This window comes from Lepidochelys kempii, chromosome 5 (assembly GCF_965140265.1).
Source record: "Lepidochelys kempii isolate rLepKem1 chromosome 5, rLepKem1.hap2, whole genome shotgun sequence".
Lineage (NCBI taxonomy): Eukaryota > Metazoa > Chordata > Testudines > Cheloniidae > Lepidochelys > Lepidochelys kempii.
In genome coordinates, this window is record NC_133260.1 from 95,446,641 (window position 1) to 95,467,549 (window position 20,909).

The 20,909-nt window shown below is 39.5% G+C and overlaps 1 protein-coding gene across 1 annotated transcript in view; it reads left to right on the forward strand.

Annotated features, from left to right (window-relative positions):
* The first annotated feature begins 271 nt into the window (after positions 1–271).
* Positions 272–20,909, forward strand: part of LOC140911645 (guanine nucleotide-binding protein G(q) subunit alpha) — a 230,941-nt gene continuing 210,303 nt past the window's right edge. The window contains exon 1 of the mRNA XM_073345099.1: positions 272–794. Coding sequence (XP_073201200.1) covers positions 659–794 — 136 coding nt within the window. The 5' untranslated portion in view covers positions 272–658. The remainder of the gene's footprint in view (positions 795–20,909) is intronic.

Sequence of the window (20,909 nt, forward strand, 5' to 3'; positions counted from 1 at the left end):
CAGCTGCTTTGCAAGACAGAAGCAAATAGACCCCCCTCTCCCCTCAACTCCAAAGAAAGCTGGGAAGAAAAGTCCACTTGAAAGACCTTAAGCAAAGCAAACTCAGAGATTTCCAAGAGGCAACAAGCAAAACCACCCCCTGGGGCATCTGATGATCTTCAAGTCAGGGAGTGGGGGAAGAGACAAGAAAATGTGTGTGTGGAGGGGGGGAGGGGTTAGTCGCGATTAGCATTTCAATAGGGGCTGGTTGCTTTGGAGGGAGGTGGGGGGATTTCAGCGGGTGTCATTCACAAGGGACGTTTGGGGACTGTAGCTGCAGGAGACAGGAAAGGAAAAGAGTGGGGTGCGGGGCCGCTCCTCTCTGCTGGGCACTGCTGCTCTGGTAGATGCTTCCCTGTTGTTTGGTGCATGATTTAGAGAAGAGGAGGAGTTGGAACCAGCGAGTGTCAGAGGCAGGAGATAGGGTGCGGGGGGGGGACCCTTTCTCTGCCTCTCTTCCTCCCTGGGTGTAGCATCCAGAGCTCTCCCGGCCTTGGCTCTGCTGTCCCCGGGTGGGGGCTCGCAGGCAGAGGGCGCGTGCCTCCCTCGCTCCGTGGTGCGGGGTGTGCGTGTGTGTGTTTTCGGGGGGTGGGGGTTGTGTCTGAACCAGTTAGGAAGAATGACTCTGGAGTCCATCATGGCGTGCTGCCTGAGCGAGGAAGCCAAAGAAGCCAGGCGGATCAACGATGAGATCGAGAGGCAGCTCCGCCGGGACAAGCGGGACGCCCGCCGGGAGCTCAAGCTGCTGCTGCTGGGTGAGTCCTGCCCGGCCGGCTGCCCCGGGTGCTGCTCAGCCCCGGCTGCTGCTCTCTCTCTCTCTCTCACACACACACACACGGTGCCCATTGGGGGTGCAGCCTTGCACATGCATGTAGGCACTTATGCAGTAGACAGGCCTGTGTGTGTCTGGGTACGGTGTGTACATTGTATCAATCCATTGATAAGTATGAAAGTAAAGGGAATCTGATCGTGGGTGCGGGGGAGGGGAAGGGAGGGAAGGAGGACACAGTTTACACTCAGTTTCCTTGCCTTAGCTCCGCGGGTGCTTCCAATCTACATGATTATTCGGACTCTCAGGATGATGGTGGTGGTGGAGATACGTTTGTGTGTGCGCACAGATATCTGTAATACACGATGTTACATGGTATATATCCGTGGGCATGTATTGCAAATACATATGCAGCTGGTTTCAGAGATTCTGGTTCCTGTAGGTGATTTGATGTGGAAGAGACACTGGCCTTCCAAAAATGGAGAGGGGATAGGGCTTGGTGGGTGACAGAGAGATGAAAAGAGAACATAAATGGCAAATACATTTGGGGGTGGGTGTAAGGGAGAAATTGCAAGGAAGCTGCTAAATGAAACGACTCACAGGCGGAGTTGCTTTGCAGATTGATGGTGGTAGGCTTTAATGTCTACATTGTTCTGTGAGCCTTCAGAAAGGTTGCTGGGTGCTGGTTTTATTTTTTTTAGTGTGATTTTTATTTAATGAGGTAAACTGAGATGGAGGGTTACACTCAGATTATAGGCTAATTTCATAGAACAACAACACACAAAGACATGAAACTAATAACCTACAGTATGTTGGAGAATGACAGCATCTTGAATATCTTTGGAATCCACCCATTGGATAAGAAATAAATTTACAGTATGCAATACAGTTTCCCCTTAATCTCAACAGTTATTGTCATATAATCATAGCTAATGTACAAAAAGCAACATTTCTCTATTTTTTTGTTGATACTGAAATAAGTCTTTTGAATTAAAATAATAATAAAAAAGCTCATGACCAGTTCATTGTAATATAATGCATAGTTACCGTGGTGGATATAGTTTGTGCTTTGGACTAACAGGGCCTAAAAATGTCTGCACGAGAGCTTGGTGTATGTGGAGTTATAAAACTGAATAAATCACATGCAAAAGATGTGTACTGTCTGCTGTAGCGCAAATATGCTATCTTGTTTTGTATAGAAAGATTGTTATTGATACAGGGTAAATTGTTTTTTAAATGAGTTAAAGCTGGATCAAAATAAGTAAAACATGGGAAAGAATATGTTCAGACATAGTCTTTTAAATTAATTTGCAATTTTCCTTTATTAACATGTTTTCTCTTCTATACTTGTAATAATGGGTGTGGAAGAATGATCAGGAGTGGGGGAGATAATACTGGCGGTAAAAATTGCTCTGCCTATTTGATTTTGGCCTAGTTTTGATTGATTAAATTTCACGTTGTGATTATTTTAGGATTCAGAAAAGAGGTGAAATAAAGTATATAAGCTTGCATTTGCTTTAGTTTATGGAAATTGACTTAACATATTTAATAATTTTTTTGTCATATTCGACTTTTAGTACAAGTTTATGTTGTTTCTGCATTTTGCTTGTTTTTTGAAATAATGCTACAGGATTTTGCTCAATATTTTAGGGAAGAGGAAAATTTATTGGGGGGAATCACTGTGTGCTCCCAGAATAGGGGCGGGATTTAAATTATGAATGTATATAGTTTCAGAGAGTTAGGCCCCAGTGCTGTCGTCAATTATGCACATGCTTAACTTAATGAATGAGTAATCTCATTAATTTCAGTGGGGTCCATTCACTTGTAAAGTTAAGTACTGTATGTGTGTAACTCATGGCAGTCTTGGGCCCTAATTTTGGCATTATTTTAGGCCAAGTGAAAGGTGGTTGGTTTCAGCAAGAATAGGTGGGTCGGGAGAGCTATTAATTTATAGAACTATTGAGAAAGCTCAGGGTTTTTCTATGTGGGTACAACAGTGCAAACCTTCAGTGTTAATGTGCTGCATTAGTGTAAAGTGAGCTTGCACTGGTGTAGTTTACTTGAAACTGAGAGAAGTTGCCCTGATGCAATCCTTGCTTTATACAAAATAATGCGTCTACAGCGGGCATAGGCACCACTGTAAAGACACGACTCTAGAAATTCCTAGTGTATACAAGCCTTTACTGAACTACTTTTAAAACAGTAGAATTTAATTAAAGGACATTATCAACTTAAAAATCATGCTTGTGACTGTTAATGGTGTATATACTGGTGTCACAATTAACACCTAAGGTTCTGATCCTGCAAGGAGCTCTGTGCAGGCAGACTCCCCTTGAAGTCACTGAGGTTCAGTGCAGGTTCAGGGATCTACCTGAACAAAGCTGCTCTCAGGACCCAGGTCTAAAATTACTGTACTGAAACAGATTTGAGGGGGAAACTATTTCTTCAGTTGGCTTACTTTGTGTATTTGACAGCAGTTTGTATTTAGTCACTCCCACTGCTTCTCCTGTATAGTCACTCAGTTTTCCCTGTTGTTTGTGTGGGTCTTTCATATAGCAAGGAGAGAGAGAGAAATTTTTAAAAATAGGAAATGTCATTATAAAGTCATAATAACTGGTGAGATTCAGAGAAGGAGTAATATTTGAAATTACATAAACTATTTTTGTTAATTAATTGCAAGTTGACTGTGTCCTATTCCCCCCGATACGTAAAATTGTGTTTCATTTTATTTTATATAGGCTTTGGGTAGAATTGTCAAAAGCTACTTTGACCCACCTTTAGTGCCTAAGTTACTTGGTCTTCTGTCCCATTTCCAAAAGTACCCTGGGAATTAGGAGCCTAAGTGGGTTAGGTGCTTTTGAAAATGGTATTTATGCTCCTGGGTGGCCTAGCATGACATTTTCTAAAGTGCCTTTTTCTATAAGTATTTCTTAATATAAAATTGTATGAATTTCTGTAATAGACATTGTGCTTACCAGAAACTGTCAGAACAGCCCATTATTTTGACTTTATTTGTTACTTTATTATGAACAATATGTATTATAAAGAGCAGGTGTGGGATCTATTTTTTTTCTTCTACTTGTGTATATGTAATTTTGTAAGCATATACAAACTCATATGTATAATACAGAATATGAGAAAATTAAGCATTTTTCTGGGTCATGGTTGGAAAGAGAAGCATTTTTTCCCCATACTTTGTAGAGATTGTAGTGTTTCTTTGCAATGTGAAGATATTTCTCCCTCCCAATTGTGTAGTATACAGTTATTGCATCACATTCACCTTATTGTGTATAGCCTCCTTTGTACATTATGTATACTGGTGATTATGAATTTAATTTTCTTTTAGATTAATGAGTTTCAAATGTTGTAGCTTGTTTTGCAAACTTGTATTGCAATTCATGGTAGGATTAATTTTAAAAGATTACTTTAAAAGTAAACGCTTTAAGTGATTAAATATTAAAATGTCAGTTTCAGACACTAAATTGCACGTCAGTCTACTGTGAGCTGTTTTTAAAATTAGGTAAAACATTTCTTATAATTTTAATTTGGAACAGCTAGCCTCCAGAACTGAGTATTGAAATGTATTATTAAAACAGTCCTCTCGCTAATACAAATTAGCTGTAACATTAAGGACATTTTGGATCAAATTGAGTTTTCTAATTATTTGGTTTTAATCTGTTGTGTTTTCCAAATTCTTTCTGGATTTCTGTTGAACGTTTTGTAAAACCTTATAACAGTTCTTCAGAATTTAAAGTTAATATTCATCTATTCTTTGCTCTTGGCTGTAAAAACACTTTTATTATTGGCTGAGCAGAAGGAATTATGTTTTATAACAATATATTGGAAACCGTTAACTATAAAATTATTTTATTGTTTATCTTGTAAGTATTAAGTGCCATATGCTATGGTGGTTCTTTGCATACCACTCCCATTGTCAAAAGTGGGAGTTCTCTTTGGGGAGTGGTAGCCAGCTGTGGGCCTAAGAAGTAAAGGCCTCCATTATTGGCCAAATTCTACCCTTATACGTACATAAAGACAACTACCATTCTCTTCAATGGGAACTTCTTTGCATATCTGAGAACAAAATTTAGCCCTTCTGTAACTCTGATAGTTGGCTAAATTAAATGTTTGAGGGACTCATTGCTTTAATTTAGACCTGCTGGTATTATGTCACCCTGAAAGCATGGTTCTCCAGGTTTAGATGTTCTCTGCATTTGAGATAGCAGGTCTCTAAAATGAAGTGAGGTTTCAAAAATATAGGTGATTTTAGCAAAACACTTGCATTCTTCATATGCTATCAACTGAAACATGTGGAAATTAAGCCAGTTGAGTGAGCATAAATTGCAGCCAACCTTAACTGGAAAAACATTCTTGAACCTCCTTAGATGAGTATCCAGTAGCAGATCTATCTGGTAACATGCAGTTTGATACATAAGTCAGTTAAATTAGAGATCCAAATGGAAAATCTAGGACTTTCAGATAATGAAGATGTCTGACCTTCACTAAAGTGTTTAAGGAGGAGGTGAGTCCATTAAATCAAGAGTGGATTACACTGGTGTATGGTAGCACTATCATCTCTGACAGATACAATCTGGATCCCTTATTTTTTATGGCACCTTAGAGACTAACAAATTTATTTGAGCATAAGCTTTTGTGAGCTACAGCTCACTTCATCGGAATGCATCCGATGAAGTGAGCTGTAGCTCACGAAAGCTTATGCTCAAATAAATTTGTTAGTCCAATGAAGTGAGCTGTAGCTCACGAAAACTTATGCTCAAATAAATTGGTTAGTCTCTAAGGTGCCACAAGTCCTCCTTTTCTTTTTGCAAATGCAGACTAACACGGCTGTTTACTCTGAAACTTATTTTTTATGTAATTTAACTGCTACACATGGTTTATTGAAATAGAACATGACAGTATTGCAGTTCCTTGTACAAAACGATGCAGTAAATAGCAATCGGTGTGTTATATTGCTGAGATATAGGCACTTTAGAATGTGAACAGTATTAAATATGAGATTTGGGAGAAATCTCACATAATTGAATTTCCTGTTTATACATAAATTGGCCTAACTATTGAAATCTTGCTGTTTCAGCCACACATTGTTTATTTTTCATAGTATGCTTATTTCAGTGACTAAGATGCTCAGAAACAAATTGTGCCCAAATTCAGATTTGACTGGCTGGCCAGAATAAGGCAAACAACTGAAAGAGATTCTTAAACAGAAATTGTGTGTGTGTGTATATATATATATATAGAGAGAGAGAGAGAGAGTGTCATTGGTGTAGATTAAAAATGGTTGGTCCTGGGTGACCAGAAGTCTAGAGGTAAGTAATTCCTCCCACAGCCAGATCCATCTAAAGACTTCTGTTTTTAAAAAATAGATTTAAAAAGCATGTTATAGGGTATTATTTAAGCTGCTCTGGTGATCATCAAAGATCACATAGATTATAACTTTAGTAGCTGTTATCTTCAAAAGAGCAGCATTTGGCAGAAGGCATTGAACTGCATTTTGAGGAGGTTTGCTTTATCTGTATTTCTATAATAAAGTCCCTATAGTTTGAGCATGGGGTTGGAGTAATCCTTATAATCCTGCGCACACAGTGCCACAGGTTTGTTTGTTTTTCTTTTAAGTTGATCCATCTCTTTTCCTTAGTTTTCCTAACTAAAAAGTAGGGACGATAGTATTAAATTATTTAATGATTTACTAGGTAACGATTTTCAAATCTGTTCAACATGAAAAGCCTCATATGCAGTAAATGCGGAGTATTGTTAGTAGTAAGTTTTAAAAATTAGTTAAAATTAGTTTCAAATACTATAGTTACTCCTGAGATCCCAGCCAAATGGGACTGGTTTTACAGTCCTGTTTTACTTTTAACGATTTTTTTCATCCCTATTTCTTTCTGAAAGATCCACATAAACAGGAGAAACTGATTATTCAGGTAAATAGCGAAATTGATTCTACACACATGGCTGTCAAATGCAGAAAGTGTAAAAAAACCAAACAAACAAATCATGAAAAAATATTTGTGTTTAGTTTCTGTGTTGGTGTTGGGTGTCACTTGTTACAAGTAACAAGTAAAACATTTTTAGACAGAAGTGTGATTTAGGTTTTGTATTTAATGGCCTCTTTAAATCCCTGCTGGACATTTGCATATTTTTTTCAGTCAGATACTACAAAATGTGTTTACAACTAAAAGGAAAAATACTTTAATATTCATCAGGCTGTGTCTTACAAGTACAGCTGGAAGACGGAGCCTATTTTGGAAAAAATATTTGTATTAGTATTTTATTTTATTATGGATGCAGAGCTGTATTGATGGGCATAAATATGACTATCCCTTTTGAGGAATATATGTCGTATCTGGTAAGAAGAAAGGCACAATTTTGCTGATGTTACTTTAAAATGAATGTATTATTAATTTTTAATGGACTGTCAAGGAAGCTCTTGTTTACAAGGAGACTGTGCAGTATCCGTAATTTTTCTGTTACAGTGATCTAATTCCCATTCAAATCAATGGGAGTTGGCTCATGTCCTAAATGCACATGTAAGTCCCACTGACATAATTTTATTTACATGTCAAGAGGCCAAAGAACTGCAAAATGCACATCTTGCATTAAAGAACATAAACCATGTTAGAGGGACAAGGCAGGAGAGGTAATATCTTCTATTGGACCAACTTCTGTGGGTGAAGGAGAGCCAGGCTTTTGTTCTTACCCGGAGCTCTTCTTCTGGACTGAGAAAGGTACTCTGAGCATCACAGCTAAATACAAGGTGGAACAGATTGTTTAGCCTAAGTAATTATACTAACACATTATAAGACACCATTCAAAGTAAAGTAGCCAGTTAACATCTCTATAGTCTTAGGGCAAAAAAAAGGGGCAGTTAGTGGGTTACAGATCGTTGTAATAAGCCATAAATCCAGTGTCTCTGTCAAATTGATGATTATTAGTGTCTAGCAAAGTTATGAATTTACGCTCCCAGGCTCGTCTTTTGAAGGTGTTGTGCAGATTTTCTTTGAGGATGAGGACTGAGAGGTCTTTCACCTCTTTCACCAACAGAAGTTGGTTCAATAAAAGATATTACCTCTTCCCACCTTGTCTCTGATATCCTGCGGCCTACACAGCTACAACAACACTGCAGTTAACAATGTTAAATTAGTATCTGGGGGAGGGGAGGAAAGGCTGCTCTGTGAAACCTGTTGCTTCAGGATATTTGGGAATGCTGCCTTTTTTAGAACTAATGGTCTCACTCTCATAGGCTCCCTCAAATTATTTTTGTTTGTGGATGATGGCAGTGACGGTTTCAGAGGAAAGCTATTATTGCTTTTGGAATAAAGTGGTGATCATGGCAAAATGAATCCCAGGAAAGTGTGAAATAGCATTATAAGGTAAATGTGTGATTAGTGGTAATTAACTCTGTTACAATAACTGAATACTATAAAGACTGAGCATTTTTTCTTGCCCTGCTAAGCGGAATAACTCTCAGAAAAGATCTATTCTCACACTTCAACACTATATTGTGTGAACAGCTGTTACTAATAAAGTTATGGGAAGTTTTTCAATATCCACCTTTTATTTGCTGTTCTAATGTCTATAAAAAGTCTGACTGGCAAAGACCAACAGCAAGAAAACAGTATCCAGACCAAGCGAGGACATGAATTTAGGAAATAAGTTGCTGAATACTGAGAAAGAATGTATGCAAGATTCTCAGTGCAGATCACTAAGTGTCCATGCTCTAGGGATTGTATTAAGTACAGTACAAAGAAGTGAGCTTTAATATATCAGGGTCCAGGACTCAATATTTAGTTTCAGAAATAAATACACCTACAGTATCAGAAAAGAACTGAAAATAAATCTTACCGGGGAAATTCCAAGAACAGCATGAATAGTTAAGCCAAGTTAAATCTTAAAAGATTTAACATTAATCTTTAATGTTCTAGGTGCAGATAGTTTCCACAGTAAGTAATGTTATACAGAGAGACTGAACTAAAGGGGTAATTGTCTATAGATGTGTCATTTGTAAAGGACTGGTTGCATGGAAGAGTCAGACAGTTGAGCTTGCACGTTACCGTTTCAGGGTTTTTTTGTGTGTGTTTGGTAGCCATTCCTCATCTCAGTCTTTTAATAAAGGGAGGTGCCTCCCTCATTCAGATATACAGCATATGTATGTACGTTTGTGTATATGTGTATATTAACTAAACCAGTAAAATATCCTGAAATTATTGAAAACACTAATAGTTCATATCAGTAAAGTGGAACGGCAGAAGATAAAGCAGGCTTTTAGTGTTCCAGCTACAGTGCAGATCTGTGCTGTTACCCATTCATTCACAGAATCTGTATCCAAGTATAGCTCTGGGCACCGATTGGTTGGATGGTCCTTTTTTAGTTAGGTCACAGTCATGCACCAACTTCCAATGATACATAGCTGAGATTTCATCACCAAACAAAAGGGCATCACATATGACATTATGGCATTTCTGTTTTGTAATCCCATGAAGTATCCCTAACCTTTGAAAATTGAGCTAGAAGCTGCGTGCATACAGACATTTTATTTAGTAATAAAAAAAGTTTACAATTCAAATTAATGTGATCTACTCCAACAGCAATTAGCTATTCCAAAGTGTGCATCAGTAGACTGTTAGTGAACTCAGGTTGCTGAAGCATTCTTCCACCATTCTCATGCCTCACAAGGTGCCCGAGACATACACCAGTCTCTAAATAATTCACAGCCTTTAGTGGCTTAGTGCTATATAAAGTGCAAATTGAGGAGCAGGAGCAGCATGGAAAGTCTCTGTGTGGAATCTTTGCACTGGATGAAAATGTGTATGTGAGTCAGGGGTGGGCAAACCTTTTGGCCCGAAGGCCACATCGGGGTGTGAAACTGTATGGAGGGCCGGGTAGGGAAGGCTGTGCCTCTGCAGACAGCCTGGCCCCCGACCCCTATCCGCCCCCTCCCAGTTCCTGCCCCCTGACTGCCCCCCTCAAAATCCCCGACCTGTCCAATCCCCCTGCTCCTTGTCCCCTAACCGCCCCCTCAGGACCCCACCCCCTGTCTAATGCCCCCCTGTTCCCTGTCCCCTGCCTCCCCCCCACCCCCCCAAACATCCTGTCCTATCCAACCGCCCCCTGCTCCCTGTCCTCTGACTGCCCCCTGGGACACCCTGCCCCTTATCCAACCCCTGGCCCCAGCCCCCTTACCATGCTGCTCAGATCAGCATGTCTGGCAGCTGCGCTGCCCAGCCAGAGCTAGACACAGTGTCGCTCTGCCCTGCAGGAGCCTGCAGCCCCGCCGCCCAGAACACTGCTCGCGCGGTGTCATGGGTGCAGGGGAGGAGGGACAGTGTGGGAGTGGCCGGGGCTGTCCTCCCCAGCCGGGAGCTCAGGGGCCAGGTAGGACAGTCCCGTGGGCCGGATGCGGTCCGTGGGCTGTATTTTGCACACCTCTGATGTGAGTTGAGGAAAGTTGCTTTTTTCCCTTCTTCTGTATTCCCATCATAAGAAAAATATTGACGTCTCCAATCTATAATCTTAATAGTAATTGTCTTGCTCTGGAAAGAAATGCCTACTGCCATTCCAACCCACGTTTCTAGGTAAATGGGTGTCAGCCAGGAAGTCAGACAAAAGGTTTCCTAAGTGGTGACTACTAACTTAAAAGGCTAGAAAAACTCAGACACATAAAAAGTGGAAAAGATGCCATAATTCCTGGTGATTGTAGGAACCTAGCATGCTTGGAAGACTGGGCATCAAATATTGGACAAATATATTTTGCAAATATATTTTACTCTGATACTGGATTTATTAAGCACTTCAGAGTGCCATTTCTGCTATTGATTAGCTAGAAATGCAATGTTACTTGAAGGGAGACACTTTCTCTCTTTTGCTCCATAACTATAATTAGTTTGATGTTGTTGCCAGTGTGAAAACTGAAAACCAGTGTATCTAGTAGTCCAAAAGGATGCTGAAAACTTTTATAAAGGAATAGTCCAGGTATCTTTACAGGATCTTATACCACAAACTGTACTTGCATAATTTGATTGTTACAAATAAATGTTTAATGGATTGTAGTGCAAGTGGGCTGAAATCATACACTTAGGTTTGTAGTGAAAATCTTTTGAAGATGTGTTTCAGGAAGGAACAAGAATTATAACCACAGAGTTCTAAATAAATAGAAAATGACAATAAAACTCAGCTGATCCTTTAGCTTCACTGGGAGAAATCAGTATGGATGCTTAAAATACTTTCCACTTCTACAGCACCCTCATGTGAGGTAGGTTAGTGTTATCTTCTTTTTGCAGACACGGCAACTAAGAACAGGGTTAAGCAACTTGCCCATGGTTGTATTGTGTAAAGAGCCAAGATCTCCTGAGTCCCAGTCCTTTGCTTTAACTGCTCTTGGTCATATTTAGTCTTACAACTTTTTGGTTTTTTTTGGGAGTGTGGTGTGTGTGTAGACAGGACACTGACATGTTAACGCTAATCTTTGCCTAGCAGAAGGCAGTCTCCATGACAAATTCATCCTTGCCCTTTCTGCTGATGTTGCCAAAAGAGGGTGCTAGTTTTGGGGTAGGAGTTGTAATTAGGGGTATCAAGCGATTAAAAAAATTAATCGCGATTAATTGTGCTGTTAATAATAGAATGCCATTTATATAAATATTTTGGATGTTTTCCACATTTTCAACTATATTGATTTCAATTACCACCCAGAATACAAAGTGTACTGTGCTCACTTTATATTTATTTTTTATTATAAATATTTGCACTGTAAAGATAAAAGAAATAGTATTTTTCAGTTCACTTAATACAAGTACTGTAGTGCAATCTCTTTATCATGAAAGTTGAACTTACAAATATAGAGTTATGTACAAAAAATAAAAAAATGTAAAACTTTAGAGTCTGTAAGTCTACTCAGTCCTACTTCTTGTTCAGCCAGTCACAAAGAGAAACAAGAGATTATGCTGCCCCCTTCTTGTTTACAATGTCACCTGAAAGTGAGAATAGGCGTTCCCATGGTATTGTTGTAGCTGACGTTGCAAGATATTTACGTGTAAGATGCGCAAACGATTCATGTTCTTTCATGCTTCAACCACCATTCCAGAGGATATGCATCAATGCTGATGATGGATTCTGCTCGATAATGATCCAAAGCAGTGCAGACCAACGCATGTTCGTATTCATTATCTGAGTCAGATGTCACTAGCAGAAGGCTGATTTTCCTTTTTGGTGGTTTGGGTTCTGTAGTTTCTGCGTCATAGTGTTGCTCTTTTAGGAACTCTGTAAGCATGCTCCACACCTCATCCCTCTCAGATTTTGGAAGGCACTTCTGATTCTTAAATGTTGGGTCGAGTGCTGTATCTTTCTTTAGAAATCTCACATTGGTACATTCTTTGCGTTTTGTCAGATCTGCAGTGAAAGCGTTCTTAAAACGAACAACATGCTGGGTCATCAACCAAGACTGCTATAACATGAAATATATGGCCAAATGTGAGTAAAACACAGAGCAGGAGTCATGCAATTCTCCCCCAAGGAGTTCAGGCACAAATTTGATTAACACATTCTTTTTTTAATGAGCATCATTAGCATGGAAGCATGTCCTCTGGAATGGTGGCCAAAGCATGAAGGCATACGAATGTTTAGCATATATGGCATGTAAATACCTTGCAATGCCGGCTACAAAAGTGCCATGCAAATGTCTGTTCTCACTTTCAGGTGACATTGTAAATAATAAGCGGTCAGCATTATTTCCTGTAAATGTAAACAAACTTTTTTCTCTTAGCGATTGGCTGCACAGGAAGTAGGACTGAGTGGACTTATAGGCTCTAAAGTTTTATATTGTTTGGTTTTTCAATGCAGTTATGTAACAAAAAATCTACATTGGTAGGTTGCACTTTCATGATAAAGAGATTGCATTGCGGTACTTGTATGAGGTGAACTGAAAGATACTATTTCTTTTATCATTTTTACAGTGCAAATATTTGTAATAAAAAAATTATGATCACTGTACACTTTGTATTCTGTGTTATAGTTGATTATCTATAATTTTCAATATATTTGAAAATGTAGAAAAACATCCAAAATAGTTAATAAATTTCAATTGGCATTCTATTGTTTAACAGTACGATTAAATCTGTGATTAATTGCGATTAATTATTTTAATTGCAATTCATTTTTTTAAGTTAATTGTGTGAGTTAACTGCAGTTAATCGACAGCCCTAGTTATAATGTGTGGGCCTGATCACTGTCAACTAATGAGAGCCACCAACTCCTAAGGTAGGCCACCGAACAGCTGTCTGAATGACTTTTGATTACTGTTTTCCTGGACTATGCTAGAGTCAGTGATTTAGAGACGAATCTTCTTTATCCCAATGCCAGACCATGGAGCCATCAAATCTTGTTAAAAATGAACTTTTGTTTGTTTGATCCAGAAATTGTAGGGCACTGTCATCTTGCAGTGGAAATTGTGCAAAAAATGTTTTAATTAAATTCACTCATGTCTTTTTCATGTTACATTTTTGTGAAGATCACAATGTTTTTTACATAATGAGAAACTGGTCCTAGGGAGCCCTTAAAATCCAAACTGATCAGTACTTTGGGTTATAAAAAGTTTCTTAGAATACATTTACACCTCTTCCCTGCTACTGAATTGTGGGTGGGATAATGTTTTGGTTTTCCGCTTTTTAAATTTATAACTGAAAGCATACTTCTTCTTTTCTTTTAGGAAGGAAATCTCAAGGAGGAAAAAATTATGCTCTCTTTCCTCATGCTTGCTATTCAGTCCAGTATTGAAATCATAAGTAACATGGAGGACATAATAACATTTACTCTTGTCTGTACAAAGATAGAAATTACCGAGTCTGCTGCTTAACCTGGTTTCGCAGTTCATTCCATAGGAATGAAGAGCAAACAGCTTGAGGGTAGATTTGCCTACCTTTCTTCTTCCCCCTAAGGTGTGCAGCTAATTCTTTGCTGAGAAGCAGGGTTTGTAATGCCACTGTGGTTTGTGAGAGTTACTGGTTTTTGCATGTCAACAAGGAAGAATTATTGAGTCTCAATTGTGTATACTTCGTTAGTTTGTAATTTGGTGAATCTGATCAACTTCATGTGGTATATCTTAGTTAAAACTGATTTCTCAGATGGTTTGTGAGCAGTTTAAACCTGATTTTTTTGCCATTCCGGTTCAGAAATAATACTAGTGAGGAGCATTTTTTTTTTAAAAAAAATCTCTGATGTAATTTTTGGTTCTCCCCCTACTTTCTTCTTTTTTGGGGGGAGGGGATTACTTGATCTTATTCATCCCCTGCTTCCTATCTATGAGACAGAACTGTAAATAAGTAGTGGGCAGCATTATCTCTCGTAAATGAAAACAAACTTATTTGTCTTAGCGATTGGCTATCCAAGAAGTAAGACTGAGTGGACTTGTAGGGTCTAAAGTTTTACATTGTTTTGTTTTTGAATGCAGTTATGTAAAATAATAATTCCACAATTGCAAGTTGCACATTCACAATAAAGACATTACACTATAGTACTTGTATTAGGTGAATTGAAAAATACTATTTCTTTTGTTTATCTTTTATACAGTGCAAATATTTGTAATCAAAGTAAAAAATAATATAGAGCACTATACACCTTGTGTTCTGTCTTGTAATTGAAATCAATGTATTTGAAAATGTACAAAAACATCCAAAATATGCATAATAAATGTAAATTTGTATTCTATTATTGTTTAACAGTGGAATGAAAACTGCAATTAATTGCGACTATTTTTTAAAATCTCACGATTAATTGCGATTTTTTTTTAATCATTTGACAGCCCTACTTTGAACCAAAACCAGATAAACAATGTGTTTTGAATTTGCCAACAGCCTAATTTGGCTATATTTCCAACGATAAATGCCAAGCTCTGTAGTATTCGGAAAGGCAGGTAATGATTTACCTTTGAGTAGTTTTGCCCTAAGAAATGTCTATCTTCCTCAGTGTGGAAGCTTTCTCCAAACACTAGTGTTACTGTGAGTTTGGTTGTCTTTTGGATATTGTTATAGTAAAGGTTTCATTTAAAAAATCCACTCTAAAATACTGTTTTCAGGTAATCCTTTGACATTTTCTGTATGTATGCAGACATTGTCTTTCGGCCTATGCAATGTACCATATAACAGAATAGGTGCAGAATTTTAAAATGAAGACATAGTTTTTTATCCTCCATGTTGTTCTCTCCATTCTTTATAGTTATACAGGCTCTGCAGCGAACAGGGTCTAAACGAGGAGGTCTTTTATTCTCTTAATAATTGCTTACGTAGCACTGCAAGCATGGGGTGCTCTACAAAATGTATAAGAAAATCATGTTCCCTGCACAGAAGATCTTACAGAGTTGCTGTATGGTTTTACAATTGCCTTTGGTTTAAATTTTAATTGTTTCTATGGTTGAGTAAATGTGTTACTCATTGGAGTAATACACCGCTGGACACCTCAGAAACCCTCTACCACTATGTTTTACATTGACAATTTGGTCTTAGTTGAGGCCACTGGCACAATACATCAGAATAAAGATGGAAGAGATTCCAACCTAAAATGTAGATACATTGGTGTTTTCTATAGGTTTTTGGGTAAAAATTTCACACTGTCAGAGCAGGTCCAATTGATGTTATGGTAAAAATACTAGGGGACGCTGGACTGCAGGATCTTAGCAACTCTGGAAGCCCTTGTGCAGATAACACAGCTGGAGCAGTCACTGGAATTTGTACTGATGGGGAAGAACTTGGTGCAGATTTTATTTTTATTTTTAAACAAACTAAGTTATAAATATTCTCATGATTTCTCTGTCCTGGCACAAGTACCAATATTGTCTCTTATCCTGCAAGCTACTCTAAACCTCATGCACCTGTCTGAAGGCCCACTGTCTTCAATGGGATTCTGTACACACACAGGGTTGGCCTAGGGTTACTAGGCATCCAGTTTTTGACTAGAATATCCGGTCGAAAAGGCACCCTGCATGACCGGGCTGCTAAAAGCTGTTTGGCAACGCAGCAGGGCTAAGGCAGGCTCCCTGCCTGCCATGGCTCTGCATGGCTCCTGGAAGTGGCCAGCATGTCCAGAAGCAGCCAGCTCCACAGCTTCTATTGGCTGAGAACCGCAGGCAATGGGAACTACAGGAGTGGCGCCTGCGGCCACAGGCATCACACAAAGTCCCCTGGCCCCTCCACCTAGTGCCAGACATGCCAGCCATTTCCGGGAGCCACCTGAGGTAAGCATCGTCCATGTGGAGCTGTACCCCCCTCCCACATCCCAACCACCTGCCTCAGCCCTGAGCCCCCTCCAGCACCCCAGAGCTCACACCCCTAGCCAGAGTCCATGCCCCCTCCCACAGTCTGAACTCCTCAGCCCCAGCTCAGCCCCCTCCTGCACCCCAAACCCCTCATATCCAACCCCAGCCAGAGCCTTCACCCTCTCCTGGACCCCAATCGGCTGCCCTTGTCCAGTGAAAGAGAGTAAGGGTGGGGTAGAGTGAACGACGGAGGGGACAGAGGGAGGAGGGATGGCATGAGTGGGGGCGGGGCCTCGGAGAAGGGGTAAGGCAGGGGGCGGGGCCAGGGTGTTTGGTTTTGTGCAGTTAGAGAATTGGCAGTGCTAGGTCTGCCTGTGTGAAGCAGTTGGCAGGATCAGGGCCATAAAGAGGAAAATGAGGGCTTGCTTATATAATCTGAATTAACTTTCAGAGTGGATTAGTTAAACCACATTAAATGCCTGTGTAGATGCTCTTTTTCAGAATTAAAGTATTGCATTGATCAGGGCCTATCCATTGTGTATAACGTAAATAACCATTCAGTTATGTCCTATGAAAAATATGAACCCATGTTGCCAGAGATGAAAACTCCATACCCACCGCGCCTCTCACCTTCTCAATGATTATTAACTGCTTATGTAGCTTGACATGCTGCTAGCTCTTTTCTTCCCTTTCCTCTTTTCAAATCTATCCTATTATTTCCAGTAGTTTTCCCTGCCCTCCATTTCGTTGCTGGAGGCTAACTCTGAAAAACTAGATGACTATAAATATTTTTCTTGACTCTCCTTGGCTGCTTCCAGTAATGGATGTTAGTGGAATCGTCCATTTCTCTCTGTACTATGTTCTTTTCTTCTCTGTAAAAATCAATACATGAGAAGCTGTGGGGAAAAAAATCCATTTAGGTGTTGAGTTTATCCCTCTTCAGCATAACTTATCTCATCAGCACAAAGAACTTTTCCTGCCAAACCACTATTCCCCTGCCTTTTCCAGTCTCCATTTTCTAGCCTGCTTCAAATGTAAGTGGACTGCATAAGCTATGATGATTTGTCTTAGTGGTTTTTTTCCCCTTACAAAAGAAACTACGTCAAAAAGTTCAAGATGGCCGACCAAGAAAGACAGAAAAAATCCTAAATGCTTGTAATCTGTATCCCCCTTCTACACATGGATAGTGAACTTATTAGTGCCCCCCTTGAACCCTGCCTTTTGCTTTTTACACCCTTCATTCTAAGATGAAGTACCCTTAAATATTTCCCTGATGAAAATGCAAGGAGGCAGCCTAAAGAGGGATCTTTTTTAAATTATTGTAGTTAGTGCTACAGTGGCTAAATAAAGATTTTCCCTTCTCACCACTCCCTGTTCTGCCTCAGTTGCCTTATTAAATGAATCCTTCTGTACGTCCTCTTTCTAGAGTCCAAGTTGGTCAGGACCTTTCTCACTCTTTCATGATTTGTATGTAAAATTGAAGAGATCAAGTCCATAGGTAACCTACTTCAAAGCCAGACAGGAAATATTTGATCATTTCCCCTACCATTTCCACTCAAGTAATGGGGAAAGATGAAGATACATCCCTGTAAGCCTTTTTGAAATGGCAGATCTCTCTGACAATTGGTAATACGAATAGAGCACTGTAGACCTCTCAGAATTATCCTGTTCCTTATTTCCATCAGCAAACTAGGTAGATTTTTTTCCCCTAGGAAAATAACCATTGCAGTTTGGTTACATGTAGTTATATAGATGTCATCTAGGAGTATTTCTTCTTGTCTTAAGCTAAAATATCTCTGTAACAAGAAACATAATGGGCCTGATTGTGTGTTCATTCAGATACATCACCGTAATTCGTAACTCCATTAAAGTCAATGGAGTTACACTTCGGTAAAAATGCTGTAAATGGCTAAGGCTGCATTCCTGTTGATTTTCTGTTAAAGGACCAGCATCATAGACCACAGGTACCACCATTTTCCAGGCAAAATGGTGACACGGGCAGATCTAGGGATCTTGTTTCATTTGCTTTACGCTGTCTGAGCCATTTTAATTTATCAGGAGGTGGGCATGTCTAATCTAGATTGCTAGTGACTTGTCTGTGATCTGCCTAGGTAAACTGTGACTGCCTTAATTCCACTGGCAGATTCCATTCTTGACCCGTGCAGAACTCGACATTAAACCATGGATTTCCTGGATCAACATATCCTCATGCTTGAGCACTACTTCTGTGTGGAAGGGGGACATGCCACCTCTGAATAGGATGGTTGTGATCATTGGAGGGAGGTATGTTGCTCTCAGATAAGGCGGAGTTGATGGTGCTGCTGCTGTTTTTATGGTCTTGTGGCTTATTCTACCTGGATGAGATTGGAAAGAGACCATTGGCTGATCAGCATTAGTTTAGCTAGATTAGCATTATGTTGAACTAGACTCTAGAGGTTGTTTCTCAGTTGATAGTGGCCAAGATTAGTAAGTTGATGTCTGAGTTAAGGGATTTCACAAAAAGGCTGAACTGGTTCAATTTTTGGTTAAATGACTCATTATAGAGATGTTTACTCCTGAAATAGTTCATTGTGCCTACACAAAGCTCTCCCTCCATCCTCTGTGGATACCTTGGGAGGCCCAAAATGTCTTGCTACTGTCTTATATTTGCGGGTATAGAAGGTCCTCAAAGCAGTGTTCATATAGGAGTTTCACTCCGCAGCTGGAGAGCTGCTATAGCAAAATATATGTATGTATAAATAAATAGATCCCTCTCAATTAGTATGTTTTCATATATAAAATAGCAAAAAGATATATGGCACTGGTATTGTATATAAATAATTTTGGCAGTTAGAGTATTTTTTAAGTCTAACAAGCCAAAAGTTGGACGCATGAAATTGCAGTAGGTGCAGTAGCTCAGAACAAGAAAGAAACCAGCAGCCCAGAAGAGAATGCACATTAATTACACTTCAGTAATGTCATAGGGAGCAGAAAATAAAGTTTGCAGGAACTTACCTTGCAAAACTGAAAACTCCAGTGCTGTTCCCGGTTCACCCAGTGCATTGTGGAATTGTGCTGAAAGGACCAGTTTACCTGATGAAACTACAATATCAGTGCTTCCTGTAAACACCAGCTCTCAGTTCAAAACCGTTTCAGTTAGGTTGTAAGACCATCCTTCTCGTTTACAGTGGTGTGAGAGGAGAATCAGGCCCGAAGTCTCTTACAAGCATTCCAGGTGCTTGAATTGTTTCTGTAAATACCCAGGATGAAATCCTGGCCCACAATGAAGTCAGTGGCAAAATTCCCATTGACTTTAATTGGGCCAAGATTTCATCCCAAAAGTCTCTAACATAGAAAAAGCTTTAGTTGCAACTTGCAGAACCCTAGTTGCCAGGTAGGAAATCCTGTCTTCTCATCACAGCTTTAATGACTGAATTGTTTCAATAGTACGCTTGCTGCTTCTTTATCTCCTGGCTCACATCCAAGATACATATTCCCAGAAACCTGAGCCCACAAACCTCGGTCTGCAGCGAACAAGTGCTGGGCTACCAAACCTGATTCAGTAAGGAGCCAGGCAAACTAATTTCATTAATAATTAGATGTGAAATAATTTATTTTTAAAAGTAATATCCATTAATTCATTTTTCAAGGACTTTAATATTTTGTAATATAATTCTAAATAAGATGGGAGAAATTCCAGAAGACTGGATGAGGGCAAATATAGTGCCAATCTATAAAAAGGAGAATAAAGACAACCTGGGGAATTACAGACCAGTCAGCTTAACTTCAGTACCCGGAAAGATAATGGAGCAAATAATGATGCAATCAGTTTGTAAACACCTAGAAGATATTAAAGTGATAAATAACAGTCAGCATGGATTTGTCAAGAACAAATTGTGTCAAACCAACCTACTAACTCTCTTTGACAGGGTAACAAGCCTTGTTGATGGGGGGTGGGGAGGGGTGGTAGCTTTGGTATATCTTGACTTTAGTAAGGTTTTTGATACTGTCTCGCATGACTGTCTCATAAACAAAGTAGGAAATACAACCGAAATGGAGCTACTATAAGGTGGGTGCAGAACTGTTTGGAAAACCATTCCCAGACAGTAGTTATCAGTGGTTCACAGTCAAGCTGGAAGGGCATATTGAGTGGGGTCCTGCAGGGATTGGTCATGGGTCCAGTTCTGTTCAGTATTTTCATCAGTGATTTAGATAATGGCATAGAGAGCACACTTATACAATTTGTGGACGATACCAAACTGGGTGGGGGTGCAAGTGCTTTGCAGGATAGGATTAAAATTCAAAATGATCTGGACAAACTGGAGAAATGGTCCGAAGTAAATAGGATGAAATTCAATAAGGACAAATGCAAAGTACTCCACTTAGGAAGGAACAATCAATTGCACACATACAAAATGGGAAATGACTGCCTAGGAAAGAGTACTGCAGAAAGAGATCTGGGGTTATAGTGGACCACAAGCTAAATATGAGTCAACAGTGTAACGCTGTTGAAAAAAAGCAAACGTCATTCTGGGATGTATCAGCAGGAGTGTTGTAAGCAAGACACAAAAAGTAATTCTTCCACTTTACTCCGCGCTGATAGGGCCTCAACTGGAGTATCGTTTCCCGTTCTGGACACCATGTTTCAGGAACGCTGTGGACAAATTGAAGAAAGTCCAGAGAAGAGCAACAAAAATAATTAAAACATGACCTGTGAGGAAAGATTGGAGGGAAAAGGGGGCGGGGGGAAGGGTTTGTTGAGACTGGAGAAGAGAAGTCAGAGGGGGGACACAACAGTTTTCAAGTACATAAAAGGTTGTTGCAAGGAGGAGTGTGAAAAATTGTCCTCCTTAACCTCCAAGG